The following is a 24,704-nucleotide window of genomic DNA, read 5'->3' on the forward strand; positions in this document are numbered from 1 at the left end:
ACCAGATGGCTCAATTGCTTCAAAATTACTATAAAGCGAGTAAATTACTTATTTATAATCTTAATACCATTTTTACGGCCGTCAGATAAAATCTGTTGTTTTCAAAGGTGTCTCCAATACTTTGCTGTGATTGTAAGTAAGTAAATGGGATGCTAAATTTACTTATAGAGGGGTTAATATTAGTCAGATACAAGAATTTAGGGATATGCAAAATGAAGATAATTCGTCCTCATGTCACTTATAATAATGAGTCTATTATTAAAAGTAGTGTAAAGGGATAGAATTCAGAGAGATAGTAGAAAATGGGCTGTCCATCACACTAGTACCCAAGGTTTTGTAATAGTGTTTTCTTATTTGTTGGCTTTACAACTATGGGCTCTTATTGTGAATTCTAATTGGTTGGATCATTAAGTTAATTGTCTAAACGTTAAAACCATTCATCGTAATTTGTAAGGTGTAATTTTATGTATCATCTTTGGGGATATACAACAATTAATCTCTTTCTCTTATCACTTTAGATCCCTGGATAAAATTTTATGCTAATAACTTTTTTTGTTTTCATACTTACTATCTTTTAAGCGAATATGAAACAATATAAACTATTTTTTTTAAATTATTCACACAACAAAATGTATATTCTCTTTAATGCTTGTAAATTTTGTACTCGCTACTTGTAGTCATAATTGTCCTTGTTTTTTAGATAAGCATCTTTCTGGTCCTTTGTATCATCTATCATTATTGACCAAAAATAAAATATTGTTATATCACAGTATTTTCCTATATACCTAGAATTTATTTATCTATATAATTTATAATAGCAATGATAAAGGCAAATATCTACTTTAGAAGGTAATCATTTGGGGCGTAACTCCTCATTACAAGAGGGCCTCAACACACTCCATATTGGGACTATCTCCCCCTCGTAATTTGTATTTTCTGTGGGGTGTTTTACTATAGCATCCCATAAAAACGCCTTTTTCCAGTTTTTTAATCCTTTTCATTTTGTCTTTTTTATCTCTACTCTATAGTTTTTTTTTCTCTTTCTCTTTTTTTCCTCTCTGCTTTGCTGTCTAGAATTCGCCTCTAAAGGTCTTTATATATTGGTCCTAAGTTCTCTTTAATGCATTTCTACACTCTAAAAAATATTATAATTTGAATTTTTTTATAAAAATATCTTCAACCCAGAGGAAATAGTACACAAACACTTCATAAATTTAGAAAATGAACTTTTCAAATTTGTCAAATAAAGGTTTTTGTTGGAAAAAAATCTTACAGTGCATATATTTTTATTCCCTTTCTATCCCTTTTTTTTTGGATGTCCCCATAATTGTCCACTCCCTTAATACTTTGATTTCCATTTCCCCTTTTTGTCCTTCTACTTGTTTACCAACTAATCGACATTTTCCCCTTTTTTCTTGGTACTTATTTCTTCTTCTACAAGATAGAATACCAAAGAGAAGTAAGGAAAGAGAAAGAGTGTCGCAGAGAGAAAGAGACAAAAAGAGAGAATGGGTAGAAGAAAGCATTTATGGAGGTCATAAAACAAGAAATGTGTTTATTTCATATTAGTTTTTGTGCAAATGAACATTCACTAAACCAAAAGCTTAAAAAACTATAATTTTTTAAAGAAAAAGTTGTTTTGGAAATAAGAAAAATTGTTCAATTACATTTTATCCTCTACTTTTATTTACTACGCTAATTATGTTGTGACTCACTGTGGCCTCGGTCAATATTAGAGGACAACAATATTCACACACACACACACATGCAGTGCTTGGTTGTGCCGTGTGGAGGTCCATTTCTCCCCAACCGCTCCCCACGGAACAACCCCAAAGAAAGCTCATCAACCAGGATATGAAAGCCAGAAAACCTTTCCCCCACCCACTGTACCATTCTTCTCTCTCTCTCTCTCTCTCTCTCTTTCTTGATTGCTCTATGGTTTCTGTCTCCTTCTCTCTAATTGTGTATGAGCCAGTGTGAATAGTGTGCCTGCACGAACAATAAGTTCTTGCGAAAGGACCAAGTTTTTTTTGCTAAAGACAAGGTTGTGCGTGAAAAAAATACATTTTTGTATAACCAGTTATACTTAACCTGTGTATTTAAATCAGAGGAGGTAAGTTGTTTAGTTTTTATTGTGAAATGATCAACAACAAAGTTATTGGTTTGTTTTGATTATTAATATTAACTTGTTGTTCCCATGTATATATTTACTAGATTTGATAAGAAAGAAGTGATTGTATGCGTGTGTGTGTGATTTTGTGTGTTTTTGTGTTAAACATTGTACATGTAAAGCTGTATATACACATAGTTAGGCAAAACCTTCCTCTTTCCACCATAATTCTCTCTATACTACTCCTACTTGCCTTATCTTGTATTCTGTGCACAAACTAGCGGATTTTGACACAAATCCCAGAAAGTCTTTTTATTGCTAATGGTAGTTTAATAGTTAGAATTTCACATAAACATCCCCCAAAAATTGTGGGAAACCACGCCTTTTTAGTATATAATAATGCCAAATGCGTAGTAAGACTTTGGTAAAGTATTTGGTAGAGTTACGTCAATTAAAACCACGTTTTGTGAAAGTTTTGCTTGGCGTATACAGTCAAATGCTTTTGTTAGATCGAAGTTTACATAAGTTTGTTATGGCTCACAAAACTTTAAGACTTTCAAGTTTAAAATAAGAAATAGTTTTAACTCAAATTAGAAAAAAATATGATAATTTTTATTAAATTAGGTAAATGGTTCTTGTTGAAGAAAACTTTTTTGCCTCTTAATTTTATATCTGTAAAACGTTATTTGGATATAATTTACTTTTGGTAGTTAAACATTTTTATCTGGAATATTTTTATAGTAGGTTTATTTCATGTTCACCTAATTTTAAATATTGATTGTTATTTTTAATTAGTTTGTAAACATTTTTTGATTTATAGAAATTATATAAATGTTTAATTAAAAAAGTTCTGTTTCTAGGAAAATAAAATCATTAGATTTATTAATTTTTAATGAGATTTTAATTGGAACAGGGTCACTTAGTCAGAAAATGATACATCAATGTTATTTTTCAAATAATCATTAATACGCTGAAAGGTATTGTTATTATCATGTGTGATACTAAATGCAGAAATTAAGTCCCAGAGTACAAAAGAATGTATTTTTACATAGACGTCAAAGGTGTTTACTTTGAAAACCCTCATTTTACCCCTTTCATGATTTCAAAAATCACATTAGATACCCCTATCCATCAAACCTTTTAAACCTCACATTTTCTTCTTCGTATGCTTGTTTTTTGGAACACTTTTCCCAATCAAGTGATATGCAAACATCAATATATTTGGTTTGAAATTGTTGTCAATTTCATAAATCATTATTGTATATAATTTTATAACGTTTTTTGGACTGTAATTTAAATTACATTAATCCTTTTAAAGAGTTCAGCTACTCTTTAAACAGGGTATGCACTTACATTTGTCCACCAATTCTCGTATTACCACAACGCGACAAAGATCAAAGTGACTGAGTCTTTTTTAAATGACGAGTAATAAAAAGGATTTAAAACGTGAATTGAGTACAATGATTCAGTTTACTTCATGATTTATTGACAACAAGTTAACTGTTCTTTTCACTCTTTTAAATGGTTGTTATACAAACGGACAATATTGTCCTTGTTTTTTTTTAGTGTAAAATAATATTGGTTTTAATGTCTGTCCACTTAATTATTAATGTGATTAAAAGTCTACATTTACAATAGAGAACGTTTCTAGACCATCGCCTGGTTTTTTACTAGTTTTATTGAGTTTTAAGCTGATTAGAAAAGAAAATATAACTAAGGATCCTACTGCTGCTATATCAGTCTGTGTAAATAATAAATGTAAAAGGTGTGATTTTGTCTATCATCTTTGGGGTTGTATATCAATTTCTCGTCTCTTTTATAGTCTCATTTAAAAATAACACTTTGTAGAATACCTGTCCTCTAGCGGCTAAGTATAACTATTTTGATAATGATATAAATTTTGAAAGATTTATTATAATTATGTAAAAAGATTTAAAGTAAACTTATCGGTCTTCTGAAGGTTTTAATGCCAAAGGGATAGGTAACAGGGAGATGATTTAAACTTCTCTCAAATCACCATAAGAATTACCTTATATTTACTTTGACATTGATACCAGCGTATTTTTAATTAAGATAAGGATTTTTTTATTAAAAGGAATGATCCCTGTAATCCTGATAAGCCTAGTCTGGTCATTACTCATTTGAATTATTGATTTTATGCCGCACAGACTTATATTTCAATCTATGCATTCAAAACGTTGCAACATTGATAAATCTTTAGAATTATACCTTAAAAGCAAGGAATCTTTTGCACGCTTTTACATAAATTGTCCTTAACCATGCCAAACCTAAAACTATGATCATGTCGGCATAAAGTTTTACTGGTCCCCAGTCTTTCATCAGTTTGTATCATATCCCTGTATACTAAATTTAGGAATGGAGGGGACATTGGGCTGTTTATTATACTAGCCCCCAAAGTTTTATAATAATATTTTCTTATTCGTCGCCTTAACAACTTTTGGAACAACTTTCAAACGTTTAAACTACTAATTTTAATCTTCACAAGGGGTAATTTTGTGTATCATGATTGAGGATGTACATCAATTTTATGGCCATTGTCTTATCCTGTTAGATTCCTAACAAATGATAAGAGTGCAATGTTCTTTTTTTGTAATTGTATTTTTTACCTAAGCACTGTAATTAAAAGGGAATCAGTAACAAATGGACGTAAAAGGGAATTAAAAGAAAAGGGCGAAAGAAAGAACTTTATTAGTAAAGAGAGAGGGGGGGGTGGATTAATAATGCAAAGTTTGTTCAGGGGAGGGGAAAGGGGGTTGCGTGTTAAAGATATTTAAAAATGGTCACACAATGTAAATAAATATATAATTGTAATAATAGATAGAAGTTTTTTGCTGTAGGTTTGAATATATGACATAAAGTCGAAATAAATGACAGGCTGGTTAGTCTTAAGATAGATTTCTCTGTCAAAAGTAAGAACATTTTCTTATCGTATTATTTCTCATCTGTTTTCCTAATATTTTGGGTTATTAATAGTTTTATGCAGAATAACTAATCACTTTGTCCCAACGGTGATCAAACCAACATGTATTTGTATTATTTTTACATTTTTGTAAAATACTTTTTGAAAAACTGGTGTTGAAATGCAAGTTGCAACTACATAAAGGTTGCAAACACAAATACTTACTGGTGTGCTTGCACCTCCGCTCATCATTACCTCATAACAAACAATTTCTTTCCTCCTTTGACATATATAAAAAATCCATTTGTGAGGTCAATTCAGCTTTTTTGTCTGTAGCGAAGAACCTCTCTAACAGCTTGACACAGTGGAGCTTTTAATAGGTCCAATGAAGGTTTATAACTATTTCGGAGGAGAAAATCGTCCATTGAAAAAATGATCCTCTGGCAACAAAAAATTCACATTTCCTTCTTAAAACTAAAATTTAAAGTGAAGGGTCGACTTAATTAACCTCCCATTCTCTTATGTGTCCCTAGAGGCCCCTAGGGGCAAAGCCACTTGTATGTTATACTGTACTTTAAAAATTGCTGTGTGGTGTAAGCTCTTTTTATTATTGGTTAGAATAATTTGCACAGCACCTAACTAGTAAATATCCAGAAACTAAAAATGCAATTGTTTTTCTGTACTTAAGAATCAGTTTTAGATCTATTAGGTTATATGGTTACTAGCGACTTCTCCCCTAGCCTCTAGGGGCTTTGCCCCAAGAGGTAATTTTAAAAAATGTAGTACATGTGGTGGAGCACCAAATAGTTATTATCTTCTGCATCATCAAAAAAATTGATGGGGATTTTTTTTATTTTTGCATTTACATGCCGGTAAAAATTCAATAATAATCAGCAATAAACATTATTGTAATTTACCTAAAATACCATCCAGATATTTTGACTTTCAACAGAGCAATGATCTTTTTAAAATGTATTACCTGTTCATATATATATTTAGTCTAATAGATTGCATTGTCAATTAAATATTTATTTGATAAAACAAATAGGTTTAAACATGAAACTGGGATGTATGTAAATTGATCCAGGCATTATATTCCATGTATTTTCAGAAGCGGGGCTACTGTATTCCTCGTGTTGTTCGTACCTCCTTTAAACCGTCATTATGTGACATTTAAAGTTTTTTTTGGCGAAAATAATATTATTTGTTAGTTAAATAGGTAAAAAAATACAAATAGATAGATAGAAAATTGAAGAAAAAAAACAGATAATCTTTTTACAGTAATAATAAAATGAAACAAAGTTTATCTAATTATAATGTGTAAGTTAAATCCATACTGGTATAATTATCTTTAGAAACATACAGGGTGCGGCACATAAATCCGGACTTTTTTTAAACAGCCATAGCGCCAAGACTACTTGACCGATCAGGACGTTTGACCCCACTATGAAAAGCTTAGGTAATGACCTTTTTACCCATAAAAATCTTTGGACGATGTAAGACATGTACTACGAGCTGGCAGCGAATATGTTCAACTAGGCAAATTCGAAGTGCGCAGGTTGCTCATGAAACTTGCTGAAGGTACTGTTAGATACATAAGTTGGGTACTAGAAATTACTAGAGTTCTTTTATCAAGTTGTTTTGGCCGTAGTACTCCGGCAAATTGACACGTGGCAGATTGTAAGATGTTAAAAACGCCAAAAATCTTTAAAATTTTTAAGATTCTCGTCTACAGGGGCCCATACAGAACCTTGAATCTCATTTTAGACTATGGGTTGCGCTGACAACCCTAGCTAAATCTTCATGCCATTTCCAAAAAGGTATAAAACGTTGTTCTAGCTCAACTGTGGCCTAGATAAGAGCCGCTGTGTCGAAGGGTAGCTTGAAAGATGGGAATTTAGATCCTGCGGTTACTCACGTCCCTAAGGAAATGTTGCCTCCTAGCAGCCCAGATCTTAATCCATTAGACTATTTGACCCACAGCTACTTTGAAGCATGCACCAATAGACGTGCCTATACCACAAAGATCTTCCCCATTGCCACTATCAAGGAGAACTTCGCCAGCTTGTACAGGGACATGGTGACCAGGGCCTGCGTGCGGTTGAGGGGGCGGGTAGGGGCGGTAATTGAGGCTAGCGGCGGTTTTATTGAATAATCTAATAGTCATATACCTATTTTGCCTCTCAGTTTTTAAAATTCGATAAAATCTTTAAAATTGACGATTTTATGTTCATTTGTTTACAAATTAGAAAAAGTACGGATTTATGTGCCGCACCCTGTATTATATAGCTGAATTAATAGTTTTTTCTCTATTCTTTGTTTTTTTAATGCAAGGTTGTATCGGGTTCAAAACCATGCCATTGGGTAGCCAACACAGACTTTGGGACAACTGTCGGACGGATTTTTAAATTTCACCCTGTGGACAAAGTTATTCAGGAACGAAATTTCGGTTTTGAATTTCGTCCCTGTGTGTTTTATCGCCATATTGGATTGGATTTTTACATTGTTTCACAGTTAGTACATAATGTTCGAAAGATTTTTTTCTTTTAATTTTGGAAGATTTAAAAATTAAAATTTTTTTAGGCGGTTTTACTTAAGATATGTCACATTAGGAGGTTTGTCGCATTAGGACGTTTGTCCCTTTAGGAGGTTTGTCCTTTAGGACGTTTGTCGTATTAGGAGGTTTGTCCCTTTGGGCATTTTGGGACGTTTGTCCCTTTAGGAGGTTTGTCGGTGTACTCTTTCCGCTACTACAATATTGTCTTTCTTTAATTAGTAAACATTTACATGTATTCATTTAAGGTCGTCAGTTATTTGTTCATTTCTAACATCAAATAAACACACATACCGCTACTTTAGCTTTTAGAAATAATAGATAGGTGTAAGGTTGGCTATAAAAATACTTATATAAGCCCATTATGTGAGGATATATTACATATTGAACGTAATTTATCTATAATACAAAGTAGAACGATGTCTGTCCGTCTGTCCGTCTGTCCGTCTGTCCGTCTGACCGTCTGTCCGTCTGTCTGTCCGTCCGTCCCTTAAGATCTCGGTAACCACTGAACCGATCGGATTCTACTCTTCAGGGTATATACCTATTGGTCCTGTGGTGGTTTTAAGCTATTTTCTAGGGGGGTGGGACACCCCCAACCCCCCCAAAAACAAAAAAATCCCCCCCCAATTTTTTTTTTTTTTTTTTTTTTTTTTTTTTTTTGCAGAAGATTTCCTAGGTCCTTTGTTCAAAAATATTTTTTATTCCAGCATTTATTTTGAATGAAAGAATAGCAACATTCTCTCACTAAAAACAATAAATATTAATTTTTTACGAATTTCGCCTTAATTTTTTTTATCACCTCTTGGGGCAAAGCCCCTAGAGGCTAGGGGCGAAGCCGCTAGTTAATACACATATTGTAATATTGTATTACCTATTTAGGGCTAGATGCTGCTGCAGCTAGTAGATATTGGTTAAAGTTGCCGCCTTTCTAAATATTCAATGAAATTCCTTATTTTTCAATGTGATCCAGTCATCCTAACCATCCCCCTCTACTTTCTCATAAGAAAACGCATTTTTTATTTTTATTTTAGTTTTTAAGTTTTTGAATAAGCAAATAAAGCCAAAGGCTTCTAACAATTCCTGAAAGAAAGATCTTAAAAATAAATTAGGGAATTATGGTGGGGGAGGGAAAGAGATGGTCCAATTATAGGACATGGGAAATTCTACCAAATATTCCCCTATACAATAATTGAAATTATGATTTAGAGTAATTATGTCATAGCACATATGGACTTTTTAAAGTGTCAAATAATGATAAAATAATATAGATTTCAAATTTTGGAAAATTTGGTAAAACTGGAGTATCATGCATGTATAATCTAGTATCTTGCATGATTTTTTTGTGTAATATCTGCTTTTAGAAACTAAAAACAATACAGGATTGGTGTTTCTAGTCGCAATTGCAATTTCTCTAGTAAAAGAAAACACAAAAAGCAAGGCAATCGACTATGGAGTTAATTTTCATATGGCTTAGTAACTGATACTTTAATTTATCTCAAATAAACTTCTGCATTTGGATGCAGGTATAGATTAATTATCAATTTTTAAGTGTAAAACTCTTCCCTTCATACATAAGGTGAAGTAAATTCACAATAGTCCCCACCTTCCACAATGAATATTGAATAACTTTTAATATATGGGGGAAGATTGATATATCGTCTATTTACATATTGCTGAATCCCTGATTTTGCAAATGAAATTGAGATATTAATTGAAAGTTTGCAATTATATGGTTACAGTTTTCACCATAGATATAGGAATACAACAACTGAGGATTAATTATTCTTCCCATCCCCCCTCACCATTGAAAAAAATCTTGACAGAATGATTTAGATATTTATAAAGAATGATATATAGCAATGGTTGAAAATTTTGCTAACCTTAGAAATACAATTTTTAATGCTTGTTATTTTACAATATAATGACATAATGATTTTTTATTTGCAGAAAAATCGGAGGCAATACAGTTTTCCTTATTCGGTCTGATAAATTTGCACATTCAAATTTTTTGGAGATATTTGATTTTAATTGTATAAATATACATATTTGCACACATTATACATTAAGCTTATATTATTTATACATTTCAATGTAAAGCAGAGTCTAGCAACCCGATTATTTCTATAGAGATATGGGTCAAAATGTTTGAATTGTTCGGTTTAGCTGCAAGAAATTGTGGATCGATTTCAGATTTGTAATTAAAACGAATTTGTGAAATCTAAGAAAAAATTTAAATGGAAATATTGATTGCTAACATTTCCTCTAATCTGTCTTGAACCAATACTATGCTCTTCTGAAGATTTAACCAGCTGCAACCAACAAGTAAATTAGTTGGAAAACAAATATTTTGTAATTTCAGTTCATTTTTGGGGGCTGTTAAAAAAATACTTTAGTAGCCCCCAAAAACAGATGTTCAGTTGTAACTTGTAGTTAAGTCTTTTACCAGATCTTATTGAGCTCATACATCGGTACACCGACAAATGTCCTAATGCGACAAACCTCCTAATGCGAAATTTTTTTAGGAGGTTTTACTTAAAAGATGTCGCATTAGGACGCTTGTCGCATTAGGACGTTTATCGCATTAGGAGGTTTGTCTGTGTACCTCCTACATCTACCTGCTTTAGTATATGAGATATTTTTGATAAAATACTATTTATGCGCCAACCCACTGTTCTATTTTACATTTTATGTGCAAATAAATTATATAAATATTGTTTTATTAATGTGAAAAGAATGAAAAACAATTGTTGTTTTATTTTTACTTTTTTGATACAGTTGAATGGTCAAAAATGTTTTTTTGTCAGAGGTAGATCCGTCTAACTGTCTGTTATCTGCGGATAACAAAAGTAAAAAGCGAAAGATTAATTCCTGTTTTCTTAGCCCCGAGGAGCCATAGACTAGTATTAACAAAACTGGCACGATAAACGATACCTCATTGTTCAGTACGACATAGAGCAGGTTCTCATTCAGCGGATATTAATTGATTTCGAAACAATGCTATAAAAAAAGAGTCCATTATAAAATTACACACAAAAAAATGGATCAAAATGATCCCGGGAGTCGGGTTTGAAGCCCTCTTGGTATATTACAATGACTGGGCTGCTATTTGAAATTGACAATTCATATTTATTGCATGCATTCACTATTATTTATAGCTTCACAGAATACATCACACACACACACAGAAATAATATATACATAACCATACACAGGCATACACAAATACATAACTGTAATAAAATGTGTAAAAAGAAAAAGTATACAAAAATAAAAGACCACGAGAAACTTAATTATACAATTTTTTACTATGTATATTTTGAAATAAAATGATTGATATATTTTCCATTAACCTTTCATTGTTTCAACTAACACAAACACATGAAAACAACCAAAAACATCAACACGGGGTGAAATCCAAAAATTTTGCAAAATCCTAATGGCTACTTTATGTTATTTGCATTACAATAAGTACTCACTTTTAAATATTTTATTCATACAGCTGCATTGCATTGAAAAAATGTATTTTCACATGGAATTGCTGTTTTGGTAATTCTAAAAATAAAACATTTGTTTTTTTATTTATTTTTTTCAATATTCTGGGGTTTAACGCTTGTAAATATAGAGAAAATAAATTTGCAAGGTCAAGAATCACTTTGAAAGCTTTATATTTGTCATGGTCAGGTTTTAAGCTTTTTTCCCGGAAGAGTTGGTAACTTCCCTAATAGATATATATCCAGAGAACAACTTATCTTTGCTAAAGAAACATGAAAATTTTGCATGTTAGAAACCTACCCCAATTTAGGATCATCATAGAGGCGAAGCTGCTAAATTTCAAAAAGGATTAAATGATTCAATTGTATTTTTTGCTTCTGATAGGTCATAAAAGGGCATTTAAACATTAATATATTCTAATTTTAGCAGCAATGATATTCTAATATAAAGAAAAGTTATATTGCTCTAAATCCACAAAAATTGGAAAAATTTGCGCAATTTTATAATCCTTTGAAAAAATCTTTTTGAACTTTTTGATTTGATCCTGTGATGGAAGTAGGAATTATGCAAATTTTAACATGATTTGTCATTTTCAGCACTAAAAATTGCAATTTTTAACAGTAAGGGCATTTAAATGATCATATTATACAAAAGTGGAAAATTAAGGTAAAGAACATTCTTCTACAAAGTTACATTGTAATAGCAAATCTTTATTAGTTCATCGCTTCTATTTCAAAAGGGATAACCTAGAATGGTTCATGTTTAAAAGTTGAGAAATTGTGTATTTGGAGGCATAAAATTATTGGTGGTTTTTATTTATTTATTGTTCTTTTTGTTGTTGAGAATTTTGTTATAAAGCAGATAACATACTTTTTAAAATAAAGTTTAAAGTTATATATATATATATATATACAGTTACCAATAAATTAGAAAAAAAATCAATGAACTTTAATTCAAGCTACTCACTCTTAGAGGAATAATGCAACATTTTTGATCTTTTTTTCTCTCTTGAACACATGGAATTTTAGCATAATTGAAAATATTTCAATAAATCTAAATTTTATGGATACTGCAACTGTTATTAGATATTGAACAAAATTCTTGCAAAAGGGAGAATTTAAGGCTCGGCATCCCCCAACCCAATTTTGAAAAAAAAAAGCACTAGCAGCTGCAACCGAACTACTCTTTTTTTAAACATTAGACAAAATCAGCATTTACAACCCAGCTGTCCTAAAATCGGTTACCTGCCATATCCTGAAAACCAATATTACATAGACATATGATTCAGTAATTTCATTTAGTGTGAATTTACCAGTTTCCTTTTTTAGCTTTCTTGGAAAAATAAAAATTATAAAGCAATCAATTGTTTCAGCTATTAGCTTTTTTATATAAAAAAAATCTTCCCTAAAACAGTTTTTTGTACTTCTTAAGTTCTTCAACAAAAACAATATATCAATTTATTCTTATTTTTAAATTGAAATGTACAGAGTAAACATTTGAATTGATATGCTTACCATTCATGAATTCAATATCGTTTAAAATATCAAATTTAAAGAAAAAGTTACTTAAGCATTCAATATATTTAGTATAATCATATAAATAAAATAATAAATGGTATTACAAGTTAAATGGTTTATATGGCATTTTTATGAAAGTGGTCGTACCTAAGACAGTATGGTATTATAGGATGTTATTTGACTTATATTTACGTTGATATTAGGACCAATTTCATTCTATTATTGACATTGTAACTGGATAAAATAAAGCCAGATTAGCTTTTCATTTAGAACTCCCATGGACTTTAACTATTAAACTATCAAAGGCTATTCGATACTTTTTACGAAAAAAAATGTTTTAACATACAAATGCATAATTAATACCAAAATAAAATTATTCTAAATATTTCTAGTATGCTCTGGGAATGATTTGATTTATTTTTGTTTTATACACTGTACATGTTAATCATTTTCTATTCAATTTGATTGTCTGTCTTTATACATGAAGAAAAAGTAGAGCAAGTTCTACTATTCTGAAAAAGAACCAATGAACTAGATTTCAAACCTTGAAAATATCCCCTAAAATAAGCTTGCATAATACAGAAATTCTTTAGAGGTTACTATGACTGCCTAAAACCGTTTAGTAGTAGTACCAAATCTAAACCTCCCTCAAGAGCTCCTACTACTTGTTACTGATGTTTTAAGAACTAATTGTAAAAATAAGGAAAACTAAAGAAATTTAGATAAATTATTTAAGCAATTGAAGCAAACAATTATTTTGTCGCATCTCCTTAATATTCCATTATTCCAAATGGAGCATTTTCCTTTTATTTGTTTGGATTTTATTTTTCTCCAAATAAAATAGGATCATATGATGCGGCTTATTTTGCACTGGTTCACCAAAGCAAAACTCAATTTTGTCCACTTGTGTGGCAAGGTTTGGTGTGTAAAGTAACAAATATTAGTCTGTGTGTGTTTAAGTATGTTTGTGACAATTCTGAATTGTTTAAGATTGTAAATATTGGAATGAATCTGCTTACTCAACTACATTTTCCGATACTTCTGATATTCAGCCACAGTTGAGTCACATTAAGTTTCAATGATAAGTCAGCTGAGATTATTACTGTGCTTTTTATATTACAAAGGTCTTAGAAACGGCAAAGAACAAATGATATCTGCAAGGTTCTATGAATGGTCCCTTTCTTGATATTCCTCTAAAGATAATATTAGTGGCGCAGCTTCTTATGTCTGTATGTCCATGTGTTGTATATTTATAGTAATTTTGCTGGACATTTTCTTTTAAATATTCCCCTTAAATAACAGTTTATTGTTCTTTTTATGAACATTTGTATCAATTAGTGTTGATTGGGCTACCATTCTTAATTTTACTACTGTTGATCTAATCTATAAAGAAAGACAAATATTATAAAACACTTTTCTATCCATCTTTCCCTGAAAAATGACAAGAAATGAGAAAATATGATCTTATTGAATTTGGAATAAAATATATGGTTCATAGCACAACTGAACTCAAAAGTCTCGGAGGGTATACATTTTTTCTCGCCCATTTATACAATAACAGACAATTTTGGAGGCTTTTTTCATTCAGAGACTGTCTTTTGCTTCCAACTTTTGCCTAAAACATTAGCAAAACTAAAATATACAGATATCTACATAAAAATACATAGATTTTACAGAATTAAAATAAGATTTTATTTTAAAATAAAAGTTTTCACCCCTTATCAAAATACTTTTCTATAATCCTACCCCAACCACTCAAGGGAAAAACCTGTCATAATTTTAAATGCTTTTATGAAAATAATATACACTCTAAAAGTGACCCGAGTATTATAAATCTCTAAAATTTAAAAAGAAGTTTAAGAGATCTTACTAGATATAAAAATATTTACATCCACCTTCTCTAGAAAATAAGGAGAAAAAAACGTTCATACTTACTTTTTGAATTCTATAAAAGTGATGCTTTTTAACAGTATAGAAAGAGTAGGAAGGTTGAGAAATGATTTAGAGGAAAGGGAAATAATATTTTTACTTTATCTCTTTTCAAATACATATATTATTTCTTTTACCATTTTCTCTTTTTGGAGACACAGAGTAAAGAAAATAGAAAGTAATCTCTCCCTTCATTAAAATAAAATACAAAATTCTGCTTGAGTTGCTTTAAATAATAATCTTCCATCTACCTTATCTCTTATCTTTTTAATCTTAAAAATAAAACCTACAATGCTATCAGCTTCCAGTAATCTATTGTTATTCAATATCCTCTGATCTTTCAATTACTTGCTATCCTCTATCTATCTAAATAGCATTTTCTATTCTTTTCACTTTATATCTGTCCAGCAACTTAATGCTATTTTTTATGTATCTATCCAACTATTAATTGCTATGCAATAATTATCTATCCATCAATATCTTCCTATCCTTTATCTATCTATTTATCAATTTCTTGCTTCCCTCTTTCTATCTGTGTCTATTTCATGTCATCTGCAAACTTTATATCTCTGTCTTATTTTCAATTGAAATTCAATTTAAAGTTTGAAGGGAAATCAGTTGTGTGCTCAGAATTTCTCGGGATACTCCTGGTTTTTGCAAGTGAGCTTAATGTACTTCCACCCCCATCGTTCCCCGTTAATTAAGCTCTAGGGAAAAAAAGCTAACCCTGATGAATGTTATAATTTCATAGTATTTTAAAGATATTATATATAGAAGAAAACAAAATTCATTTTTAAGAAATGATTTAAAAATATTTCTATGATATTGCAAAACCTAAAAGAAAAGCAAGTAACATTGGAGTATCAATTTAATATTGCAATTAATTATGATTTTTAAGGCTTAATATTTTGAAAACTACATTTATGCTATATGAAGGTATTTCTTATTATTAGCACAAAGTACTGAGTTAACAAATTTTAGGTTTATTTAGAAAGACTTTGTGGGATGATCATTAAAGATTTAACTACGTTAACACGCTGCATGTATTTAACTTTTCCTAACCCAACTAAGTAGCACTATTTATCACAATATAAAAAGATAGTAAAAAATGTGAGAGTGAGGGGGAGTGTACACACTTTAAAAATACGGGAAAATGTCTAATTCTCATTTCTCTATGTGAACACTGAGTGAGTGAACAAGAAAAAAAGAGAAGAAAAAATAAATGAGATTTCAATGACTTAAATTGCACCATCTCTGCCTGATTTTAAAAATGCAGGGATAGGTCAATAGAGGATATTTTATTCTTTATCCAATCTAAAATTACACATTCTTGTTACTTCTAATCATATAAATTATTTTAGGTAAGTTTTATGAAGAGGTTTGTTGAATAACGCGACGGCATTACTGACAAACATAGTAGCTTCAGTTCTTTTCAAATTAAATTTTTAAATCATTGTTGCTTGCCAGTTCAATTATTTCTGAACATAACACTCTTAAAGTTTGATTGATAACCAAACCAAAAATATATTAACTGTGATTTATTGACGTTGCCTGAATCAGAGTTTAAGGTGTACATTGTTTGACCTATTCAAAATGAAACATTTGTTTCTAGAAACCCAAAGCAATTGACCTAAAAAAAAGAAAACAAATATAGGCAAAACTCCACTTATACAATAAGGATATTTATGTCTATTAAGATGCAAAGGGAGATGACATAATTTTGAACCCATAAACTAATATACAGTGATGACAAAAGAGAGAAAAAGGGAGGGAGATGACAAAAACATTTAAATAATCTTCGACACCCCAAACCCGGCCCCCTCCCTCCAAAAGTTGCAAGCTTACATCGGCAGAATTTCACACATTACTATTACTGGATTATGATTAAAATCCAAACTGACTGACGGACACTTATAATATTATGAAAAGGGTTTAGCTTTAGAAACTAATAATATTAGTGTGCACGCTAAATTACAGCCAAGTTTTATATTGTCCCCCCTCTACTACAGAGGACATTAACCAGAAAAATAACATACTCAACATGGGATAAAGTAATATTCAAAGAAGGGCAAATAATTTTCTATAAAAAGTCAGAAAATCGACGAATAATGGACAAAAACCATTGACTAAGGTTTCTGTAAAACAATTCTTATTGATATACTATATTCAATAAACTTATTTTCATCTTCTATTAATATTTACTTTTCCTTGATTTCATTTAAAACCCAGATTTATCCCGATATTATCCTGGCCAAATTAAAATTTTCGGTAATTTTTTTGTTGAATTAAATAGTTGAAAGCCTATTTTTACCTATTCATTAAGCCCATGAAATAACATGCTCTTATTGCACACATAAAAAAAAGTTGGATGGCATTTATCGCCTAAAGTTGGTGTATAACATATTTTTTGTTGTGTTCTGTTTCTTTTTCTACGCTGTTTTTTTCTCTTATTGCAATATCAAACGTTTTGTTAATGTCAAACTTGCTCTAATTATAAAAAATACCAAATATAAAGCCTGCATAAAAATGAAGCCCATTATAGAATTGACTTGTAAATTATTTATAAATGTGCAAAAAAACTCTTTCTGATAACATTTAGGTGCAATTTAAAATAAAAGATACACTTTTGATATTAGAATATTTTTACACATTTTTTTGCATAATTTTAAATGTCTGTCTTTTACACTTTACTTTTGATTCTACACAATTAGATTGTCAGATTTGTATAACAGACTACATAGTACATATTGTGGTTAGTAATTTGTTCTAATCTTGATAAAAACTGCGCCATAACCAAAGACATTAAAACTTTACTGAATCTCTGAATGTTTAAATGTTCAATTATGTTCAGCTTATCATTACATGTAGCTTCTTTACTATGGGATGTAAAAGTTATTTAAATTATCATGCTTTTCAAAATTTAAAAAAAATAATTCAAGGCTGTCCCTTTAAATTACTTTTTTGCAAAATAAAAAATGTAGTCTAATTGCAAACTCTTTTGCACAAGAACGTTTAATGTATTTTTAATTTTTATTTACATAAACAAAGCAATTTTTAAAAAAAGATTTATGTAAATAATAGGGTTGGGCCGGATACTTTTTTGGCCGGATACCGGATACCGGATATCCGGCTGAATTCAGATGCCGGATATCCGGCCAACGCCGGATATCCTGCAAATATCCGGTTATCCGGCCAAATTACCGGATATCCGGCCGGATAACCGGCCAAATTACCAGATATTAAAGTAGTAAAAAAAATTTTTTCAGAAATCTTATATAAATTTACATAAAGCTAAACTTATTCAGAAAAAATGTTCTTCTAGCTTCAATAATAAGAAAATTATAACCATTTAAGATTTTAAAAAGCAGAGATTTTTGGTGTAAAGTATAAAAAATTATAGAGCCGGATATCCGGCCGGATAATTTTAATATCCGGTATCCGGCCGGATATTGAAAATGGCCGGATATCCGGCCGGATATCCGGCCACATCGGATATCCGGCCCAACCCTAGTAAATAATACATGTTAATAGTGATTTGGTGACAGACGATATCTATTTTTTCTTTAGGTATTTAATTACAAGAAGAAAAGGCTTTATTTATGTAACATTAACTACAAAAATATTACAATTACGTGTATTTAAGTTTATTATATATTATCAAACAAACTACTTAATTTCATAGTATACTTTATTTTAAAATGATAATTATTTTAAATTCTAGATAAAGTCTTTTTCTCTAGAATTGGGTATGTGTGTGTGTGGTGTGTTGAATGATTTGCCTCAATTGCAAAACTTTCCATAATCCTTTTCTCTGGTTTATTATTTGGTGCTGTAAGAATGGATCTTTTAGTAGTTTTAATCAATTTAGTTTGTTTAACCTAAAATATTGCGTTAGAGTTCTATTTAGTTCATTAAATTTACACTGAATCTTTCAATTGTTAGCTGGTGAAAGTGTCTCTTAAAAAAGGGTACAATTTTTTTTTTTAACTTTTGCCCGAAGTATCCTGATTGATGCCATATTTCCTACTAAAATGATGCCAATCGTTTGTCCAAACGTTTTAACATTTGTCCCGTATTCAAGGATACACTTACCAGTTTCAATATGCTTTTTAACTTCAATATTGAAGTGGTATGTAACTGCTGCTATATTCTCGACATAGTAATCGGCTCAAAACAGGCACAACTCATTACTGTTCACAGTTAGACCTTCCTGACAAAAGTTGCCTGCAATATATAAAATGTTATTACCTATTGATTGAATTGGGAGGAGAAAATTTATTACTTTCCCATCTTTTGATTTCTTTGAACGTTCTTAACCTACTTTAATTTATTTTTAAATACAACTGAAAAGAGTTTGAAAGTTAATTTATATAGCGCAATAATGGATTAATCTTATTGAAGCCGCAGCTAGCAGCAAACCTCTTTCTTTCTATTGGATATACTCTTAAAGTTGTAAATAAATGCAATATTTCTATTGCAAAGCTCTATAGTCAGTAAATACAATGGAACTAATATCTGTATGGACAAATGAATGTTAAAATTAAACTATAACTTTCATTATTAATAGTCTTGTTTTATTGAAATTTTATTTGTACATCAACTATATAAAGTTTAAAACTAAATTAATAAATTAGTCTACAAAAAAAACTTTATTTACCTAAATATACCACTGCTCTACTTAATCCCTTTTTATAACATCCATTATAAATGCAGAAAGAGTATTTAAACTGCAATGAACAAACGAATCTCTCCACTCTTCGGTGAACAGAAAACGTTCAATATCTGTTTTTCCATCCGTAGAAAGATAAACATAACTTTGTCTTTGCCCAGCCTTCTTATACCTTTGCCTCAGTCAGGGAACTAAGTTGATTTTCATGTAACAGAGTGCAATATTATTTCTCTTTAGAGAAGATTAAGACAATAAATTAATAAACACCTATTTTTATCCGAATGTTAGGCTGTTATAGCAAGAATTTTACTCATCTAAATATGTGGGAAGGTCAATTAACCTTCAATTGTTCTACAACTGCATCTATTACAACAGTGTTGATAAAATATTACAAGTTATACTTATATTCTTTATTCAAAGAATATTCGCGTTATGATATGTTTAATAATCATTCCTTTAAAGTGAATCTTTTATTCTTATAGATAATCTAACTTAGAATATACTTTAATCTACGGAATTCTAAAAGGATTACCTTCTTTATTACACTGTGATCAATTCAATTTCTTCACTTTTGTTATATAGATATATCTTTAGCTCTCTATAGAGATGGCATATAAGGTATCGGTTGCAATCAGGCATCTAAATGGATTCAGGTTTAATCTTTGTAATGTAAACAATACACTGATTGAAAAAAAAGGTTGAGATATATTAAACTAACATTGCAATTTCAAACTTGGATTGAAAAGTATATTGAAAGGTGTAATTGAATAAGGACATTAAAGTTCATGAGTGGTGTAACAATAACAAGCCTACACCATTTTATGAAGAACAAGGATGACAACATCCATAAAAGCGAAGCTCTGAAACGGTTGGACAAACGGACATTAACACTTGTATAATGTCAGAACTGAATAATTAGAATGCGAATGTATAAGAGTCAAAGCAAAATTGTAAGTAAATTTGTTGAAAAACTGCTTGATACAGGATAATGTTTATGGACATACTTTCATTTTTAGGACTTAAATTATAGAGTTGCTTCGCCTATAATATTGTACTTTGTTGTCCCAGGAATCAGTATACCAAAAATCAGACAAATCGGATAATTAGGTCACATATAAATTTCTTGTTAAAAATGTAAAAAAATCAACATGTTTAAAATGGACGTACGGACATTCTGGTAATGATTATAGAGTTGCTACGCTTTCTAACTCGTACCTTACTATTACAGGAATCACCATGCAAAATTTGAAATCGATAGTACAATTCTAACATGCCTAAATTAACGAAAAAAGCTATTTTAAAAAAGTAAAAAAAATCAACATGTTTAAAATGGACGTACGGACATTTTGGTAATGATTATAGAGTTGCTACGCTTTCTAAATCGTACCTAACTACTAAAGGAATCACCATGCAAAATTTGAAATCGATAGGACAATTCTAACATGTCTAAATTAACGAAAAAAGCTATCCGTTACGGACGGACGGATGGACGGACGGACGGACCGACCCTAATTATAGAAAAGCTTCGCTTTTAATAAAAAAATGAAGTATTGTACAAAGATGATTAGATAAAATAAAACTTAGCCATAAGAGCAAAGAAAATTTTAAAAAATATTTTCTAACAAGTACTTTTATCTGAATTTCAAAAAAAAAATATTTCCGTTGAAAAGTTAAAGAAAAGTTTTCCTAAAAAAAATCAAATTAATTACTTGAAATTGAAAGCATTCACTTTATCCCTGTAAAAAATACTGTTATGTCAAGAATAAACAGTCAACTAACAACAATATAAGAAAGAAACATCAACATGGAAGTTTGGTTAAGTAGCTTTATGTCAAGAAGTTTATCTCAAGTGAAAAGATTGTTCATATTTAAAGTAAATGGATCTAGAGATTCTATTAAATATCTAAGTTTAGACCAAATGATAGAAATTTGGGAAAAATATAAAATGTTTTACATGCTTAAATAGATTGAATTTTGACAAGGTTTAGTGAGGTTTAATACCTTATATGTAAGAATAGATCTATAGTATAGATAACAATATAGAGATAACCACCTGCCCCTATTTCAAAGGACCTTTTTCGTCTGCTAGCAAATTGCTACTTGGCTGTGTTATAATTCCCGACACAATTGGTTGATTTTCAAAGACCCAATTGAGAGTCGGCACACGGTCCTTTGAATGTAGACATTCAGTTATTTAACCCCTTCCTCCTTTAGTGTTTTACTCTAATTATGTAAGAATAATGATTATAAAGTAAACTATTTTATTTTTCCAAATGCCTTTACTACGTGGTAGAATTATATATGTATAAATGCATCCATTCTTTTCTTTTTATCTGTCTTTTTTACCATTCTTTGTCTTTTTATTCAATATCTAGATATACAACAGATGTGTCAATACAGAATTAATTAAGCTTTTATTCTTATCTTTATAACAACAATAGTTAACAAACTTTCAATGCTAATGGAATATTTTAAAATTTTAAACTTTGTGGGCATATTTAGAAAAAAATAAGACTTTAATCAGTTTAATATGCTTAAAAGCATTTTTCAATAAAACAATTAAAATAATTATAGAAAAAATCTTCATCTTTGACTAATTTTTTAATATTACTTTAAATTCACAAATTCAACTCTTTCCTTATATTCCAGGTAAGATGTGGTTGCTGTCAGTCATAGGGTTAGCCACCCTGGTCCTGGCCGAGCCCAGCGGGCGCACAGAGCCCATGGTTGCCATGGTCTGCCCTGAAATTGTGCCCAACAGCGTGCAGTCAGCTGACTCCATGTACCATAACAAGTTCTTGAGCAATGGAAAATGGAAGACAGATACAGACCTGAAGGCCACCTGCAAGAAGGACAAGGTAGATATGTCCAGATTACTTTTATAGCTATCTTTTTAACCGACTTTATATGAAATTACTAATTGATGGATTAGCTATAACGTTTCTTATGGTAATTTACAAGCTTGGAGTTCAAGCATATACGAATATGTACCTTAATTACTTTAAACTACTTTGCAAATCAAATCTTTTTTATGGCAGGTGTTACATGTTTAATAAATAACTACAATATAGGCTGTTTTTGGATTTGGTGCTACTTTTACTTGATTACTAAGCATCAAAAAAAATTTCTTTGTCAAAATTAGAAGAAGGTTGCGTGAATAATAATATCATACGACCAACATATGAATTTATTTTACTACTTAGCAATAAAGCCACGTTTTAGCTATCAAAATAACTGTCTTTTTTATATCTTTTTCAATCTTATTTTATATCAAAATGAGACCCCTTTTTTATAATGTTACTAAACATTTTTAAACAAGCACAATTTTTGGATTAAGGTATAGCTATAGCGAAATAAAATCTAAAATAACATTTGGTTGGCAGATAAAAAGGTCGTCAATTAAACTATATATATGTGTTGCCCCCCAACAACAGCTGAAAATCACGTATAGATTTCGTGATTATTTCCAAAATTAATTTAGTTGTTGGTATTTTAATGACTGTATAAGTATGTATATATGGTACCTGTTAATGTATTTATGTATCTAGGTTGAGATCCTGGAGTACTGCAAGAAGGTGTACCCCGACAGGGACATCACCAACATTGTGGAGGCCAGCCACGTCACCAAGATTGGAAACTGGTGCAAGCTGGGCAAGAAGAAGTGCCAGAGCCAGCCCATGTGGGTCAAGCCATTCAGGTAGCTATTTATTAATTATTTTCTACTATTTGCTCATTAGATTTGAAAATGCTAGGTGGGCATGACTGTCAAAATAAATATATGTTCTATTCTAAAATCATTCATTTTAATAATGAATTTATTTCTTAGTATTTTTCTACCTTTAGTTGAATATTTTTGTGCATTGTGCCTTTAAATCCTTACAGATAAACATGAAGAATTCAATTGCTGTTTTAAACAAAGAATTTTAGTCAATTTCTTAAATTATAAGAAATTTTTAGTCTGTTCAGGCTGGGGCGAGTAAAATGAATTTTAATTTATTTTTAAGTGGTTACCAAAAGGAAGTAAGGTCGTTGGGATGCGTTATCTCAAGTAAATTAGAATAAAGAAGTTTTGAATTGAACATTTTTAATGCATCGAGATGACAATCAAGTAATCAAACTTTTTCTTCACTAGATGTCTTGAGGGACCCTTCCAGTCGGACGCGCTGCTCGTGCCCGAGCACTGTCTGTTCGACCACATCCACAACCAGACACGCTGCTGGAACTTTGACCAGTGGAACAGGACTGCTGAGTCTGCTTGCAGCGACCGCGCCATGAAGCTGCGCAGCTTCGCCATGCTGCTGCCCTGTGGTATTGATGTGTTCAGCGGCGTTGAGTTTGTCTGCTGCCCCGGTGCACCCGCCGCTTCCCAGGTACGCAGTTTTACGCTTGTCCTATATATTTATTATCATAAGAAAGTCATTAAAAGTTTGTGGTATTCGGCAACCGTGAGCCATGTCTATGGCACCCCTGATCTGGGGTTCGGTGGAGGGTCAATGGCCCTCCCCCGAGTCCTGGGGAAGGGGTCTAGTGACCCCCTCCCTACGCTTAGAATTAATGATTTGAATCTGTCATGTTTATTATGGTTAACTGTATTCTTAATTCTCCCCCACCCTTTCCAGGGATGGGGGAATCATTATTGCCCAAACTGACCATTGTATATATATTATTTATGCTTTTATGTTATGATTATTTATTCCTATCCATGTAATTATTGTTTGTTGTATATATCTCCAGTATATCTTAACCCTTCAATAAAGTGACAACTAAAAGTAGATGTTGATCATTATCTAGTGAAAGCTAGAGAAGCGTAGCTTCTCTATAGTAAGGTGTCCACGTCTGTCACACTGCCGTAATCTAATTGAACTCCGGTGTCTGCCATTGATCCTCGGCGGATACCACAACTTTGGTGACAGCTGTGTGAGATTACGGCGAACCACAAGTGTAGAGCAGACGCGCATCTGAGGCTAAGGTACTCCCAGCAGTGAATCTGGCAAAACTGACGCAAGCAACCTGAATTACCCACCCTGGACAGCAAAGTTTAACTCTGCATCCGGCAGTTGTGGAAGCAAAACAGCGAAATCTGACGAATAACCGCGAGCAGCGCTGATATCTAACGGAGAATTGAGCGCCAAAAGGGCTGAAACAGGCCTGCGGACCGGCTGAAACAAGCCAAATACGTGTAGACGGCTGAAAATAGGCCAACTTTACTGCAAGAAATAGCAGGATCCGAACCAGTGGCGCTAGCAGGACGGGACATTCCCTGCCGCCGATAGGCTGAAACATGCCACATAGCTGCAAGCTGCGAGCTAACATACGGGTGTAGTGCACCAGAACAGAGAAAAACTACGTCAACCCCGAGTATCCTGAGAAGCTACAACGCAGCCACCCATCTAGAAGACAGATATTATATCACATTTGCAGGGATTACCACCCTAATGTGATGACCAAACAATAGATTTATGAGCAAAGCTTGGCAAACAAATTGTTGTGTTGTGATAAATCTAAGAATA

The 24,704-nt window shown here is 31.4% G+C and overlaps 1 protein-coding gene across 1 annotated transcript in view; it reads left to right on the forward strand.

The window, feature by feature from the left end:
- The first annotated feature begins 1,767 nt into the window (after window positions 1–1,767).
- Window positions 1,768–24,704, forward strand: part of Appl (amyloid-beta-like protein) — a 66,601-nt gene continuing 43,664 nt past the window's right edge. The window contains exons 1-4 of the mRNA XM_080160027.1: window positions 1,768–2,113; window positions 21,844–22,052; window positions 22,743–22,891; window positions 23,327–23,564. Coding sequence (XP_080016153.1) covers window positions 21,849–22,052; window positions 22,743–22,891; window positions 23,327–23,564 — 591 coding nt within the window. The 5' untranslated portion in view covers window positions 1,768–2,113; window positions 21,844–21,848. The remainder of the gene's footprint in view (window positions 2,114–21,843; window positions 22,053–22,742; window positions 22,892–23,326; window positions 23,565–24,704) is intronic.

Source organism: Acartia tonsa, chromosome 1 (genome assembly GCF_053477335.1).
Source record: "Acartia tonsa isolate MP-2025a chromosome 1, ASM5347733v1, whole genome shotgun sequence".
In the NCBI taxonomy this organism is placed as follows: Eukaryota; Metazoa; Arthropoda; class Copepoda; order Calanoida; family Acartiidae; genus Acartia; species Acartia tonsa.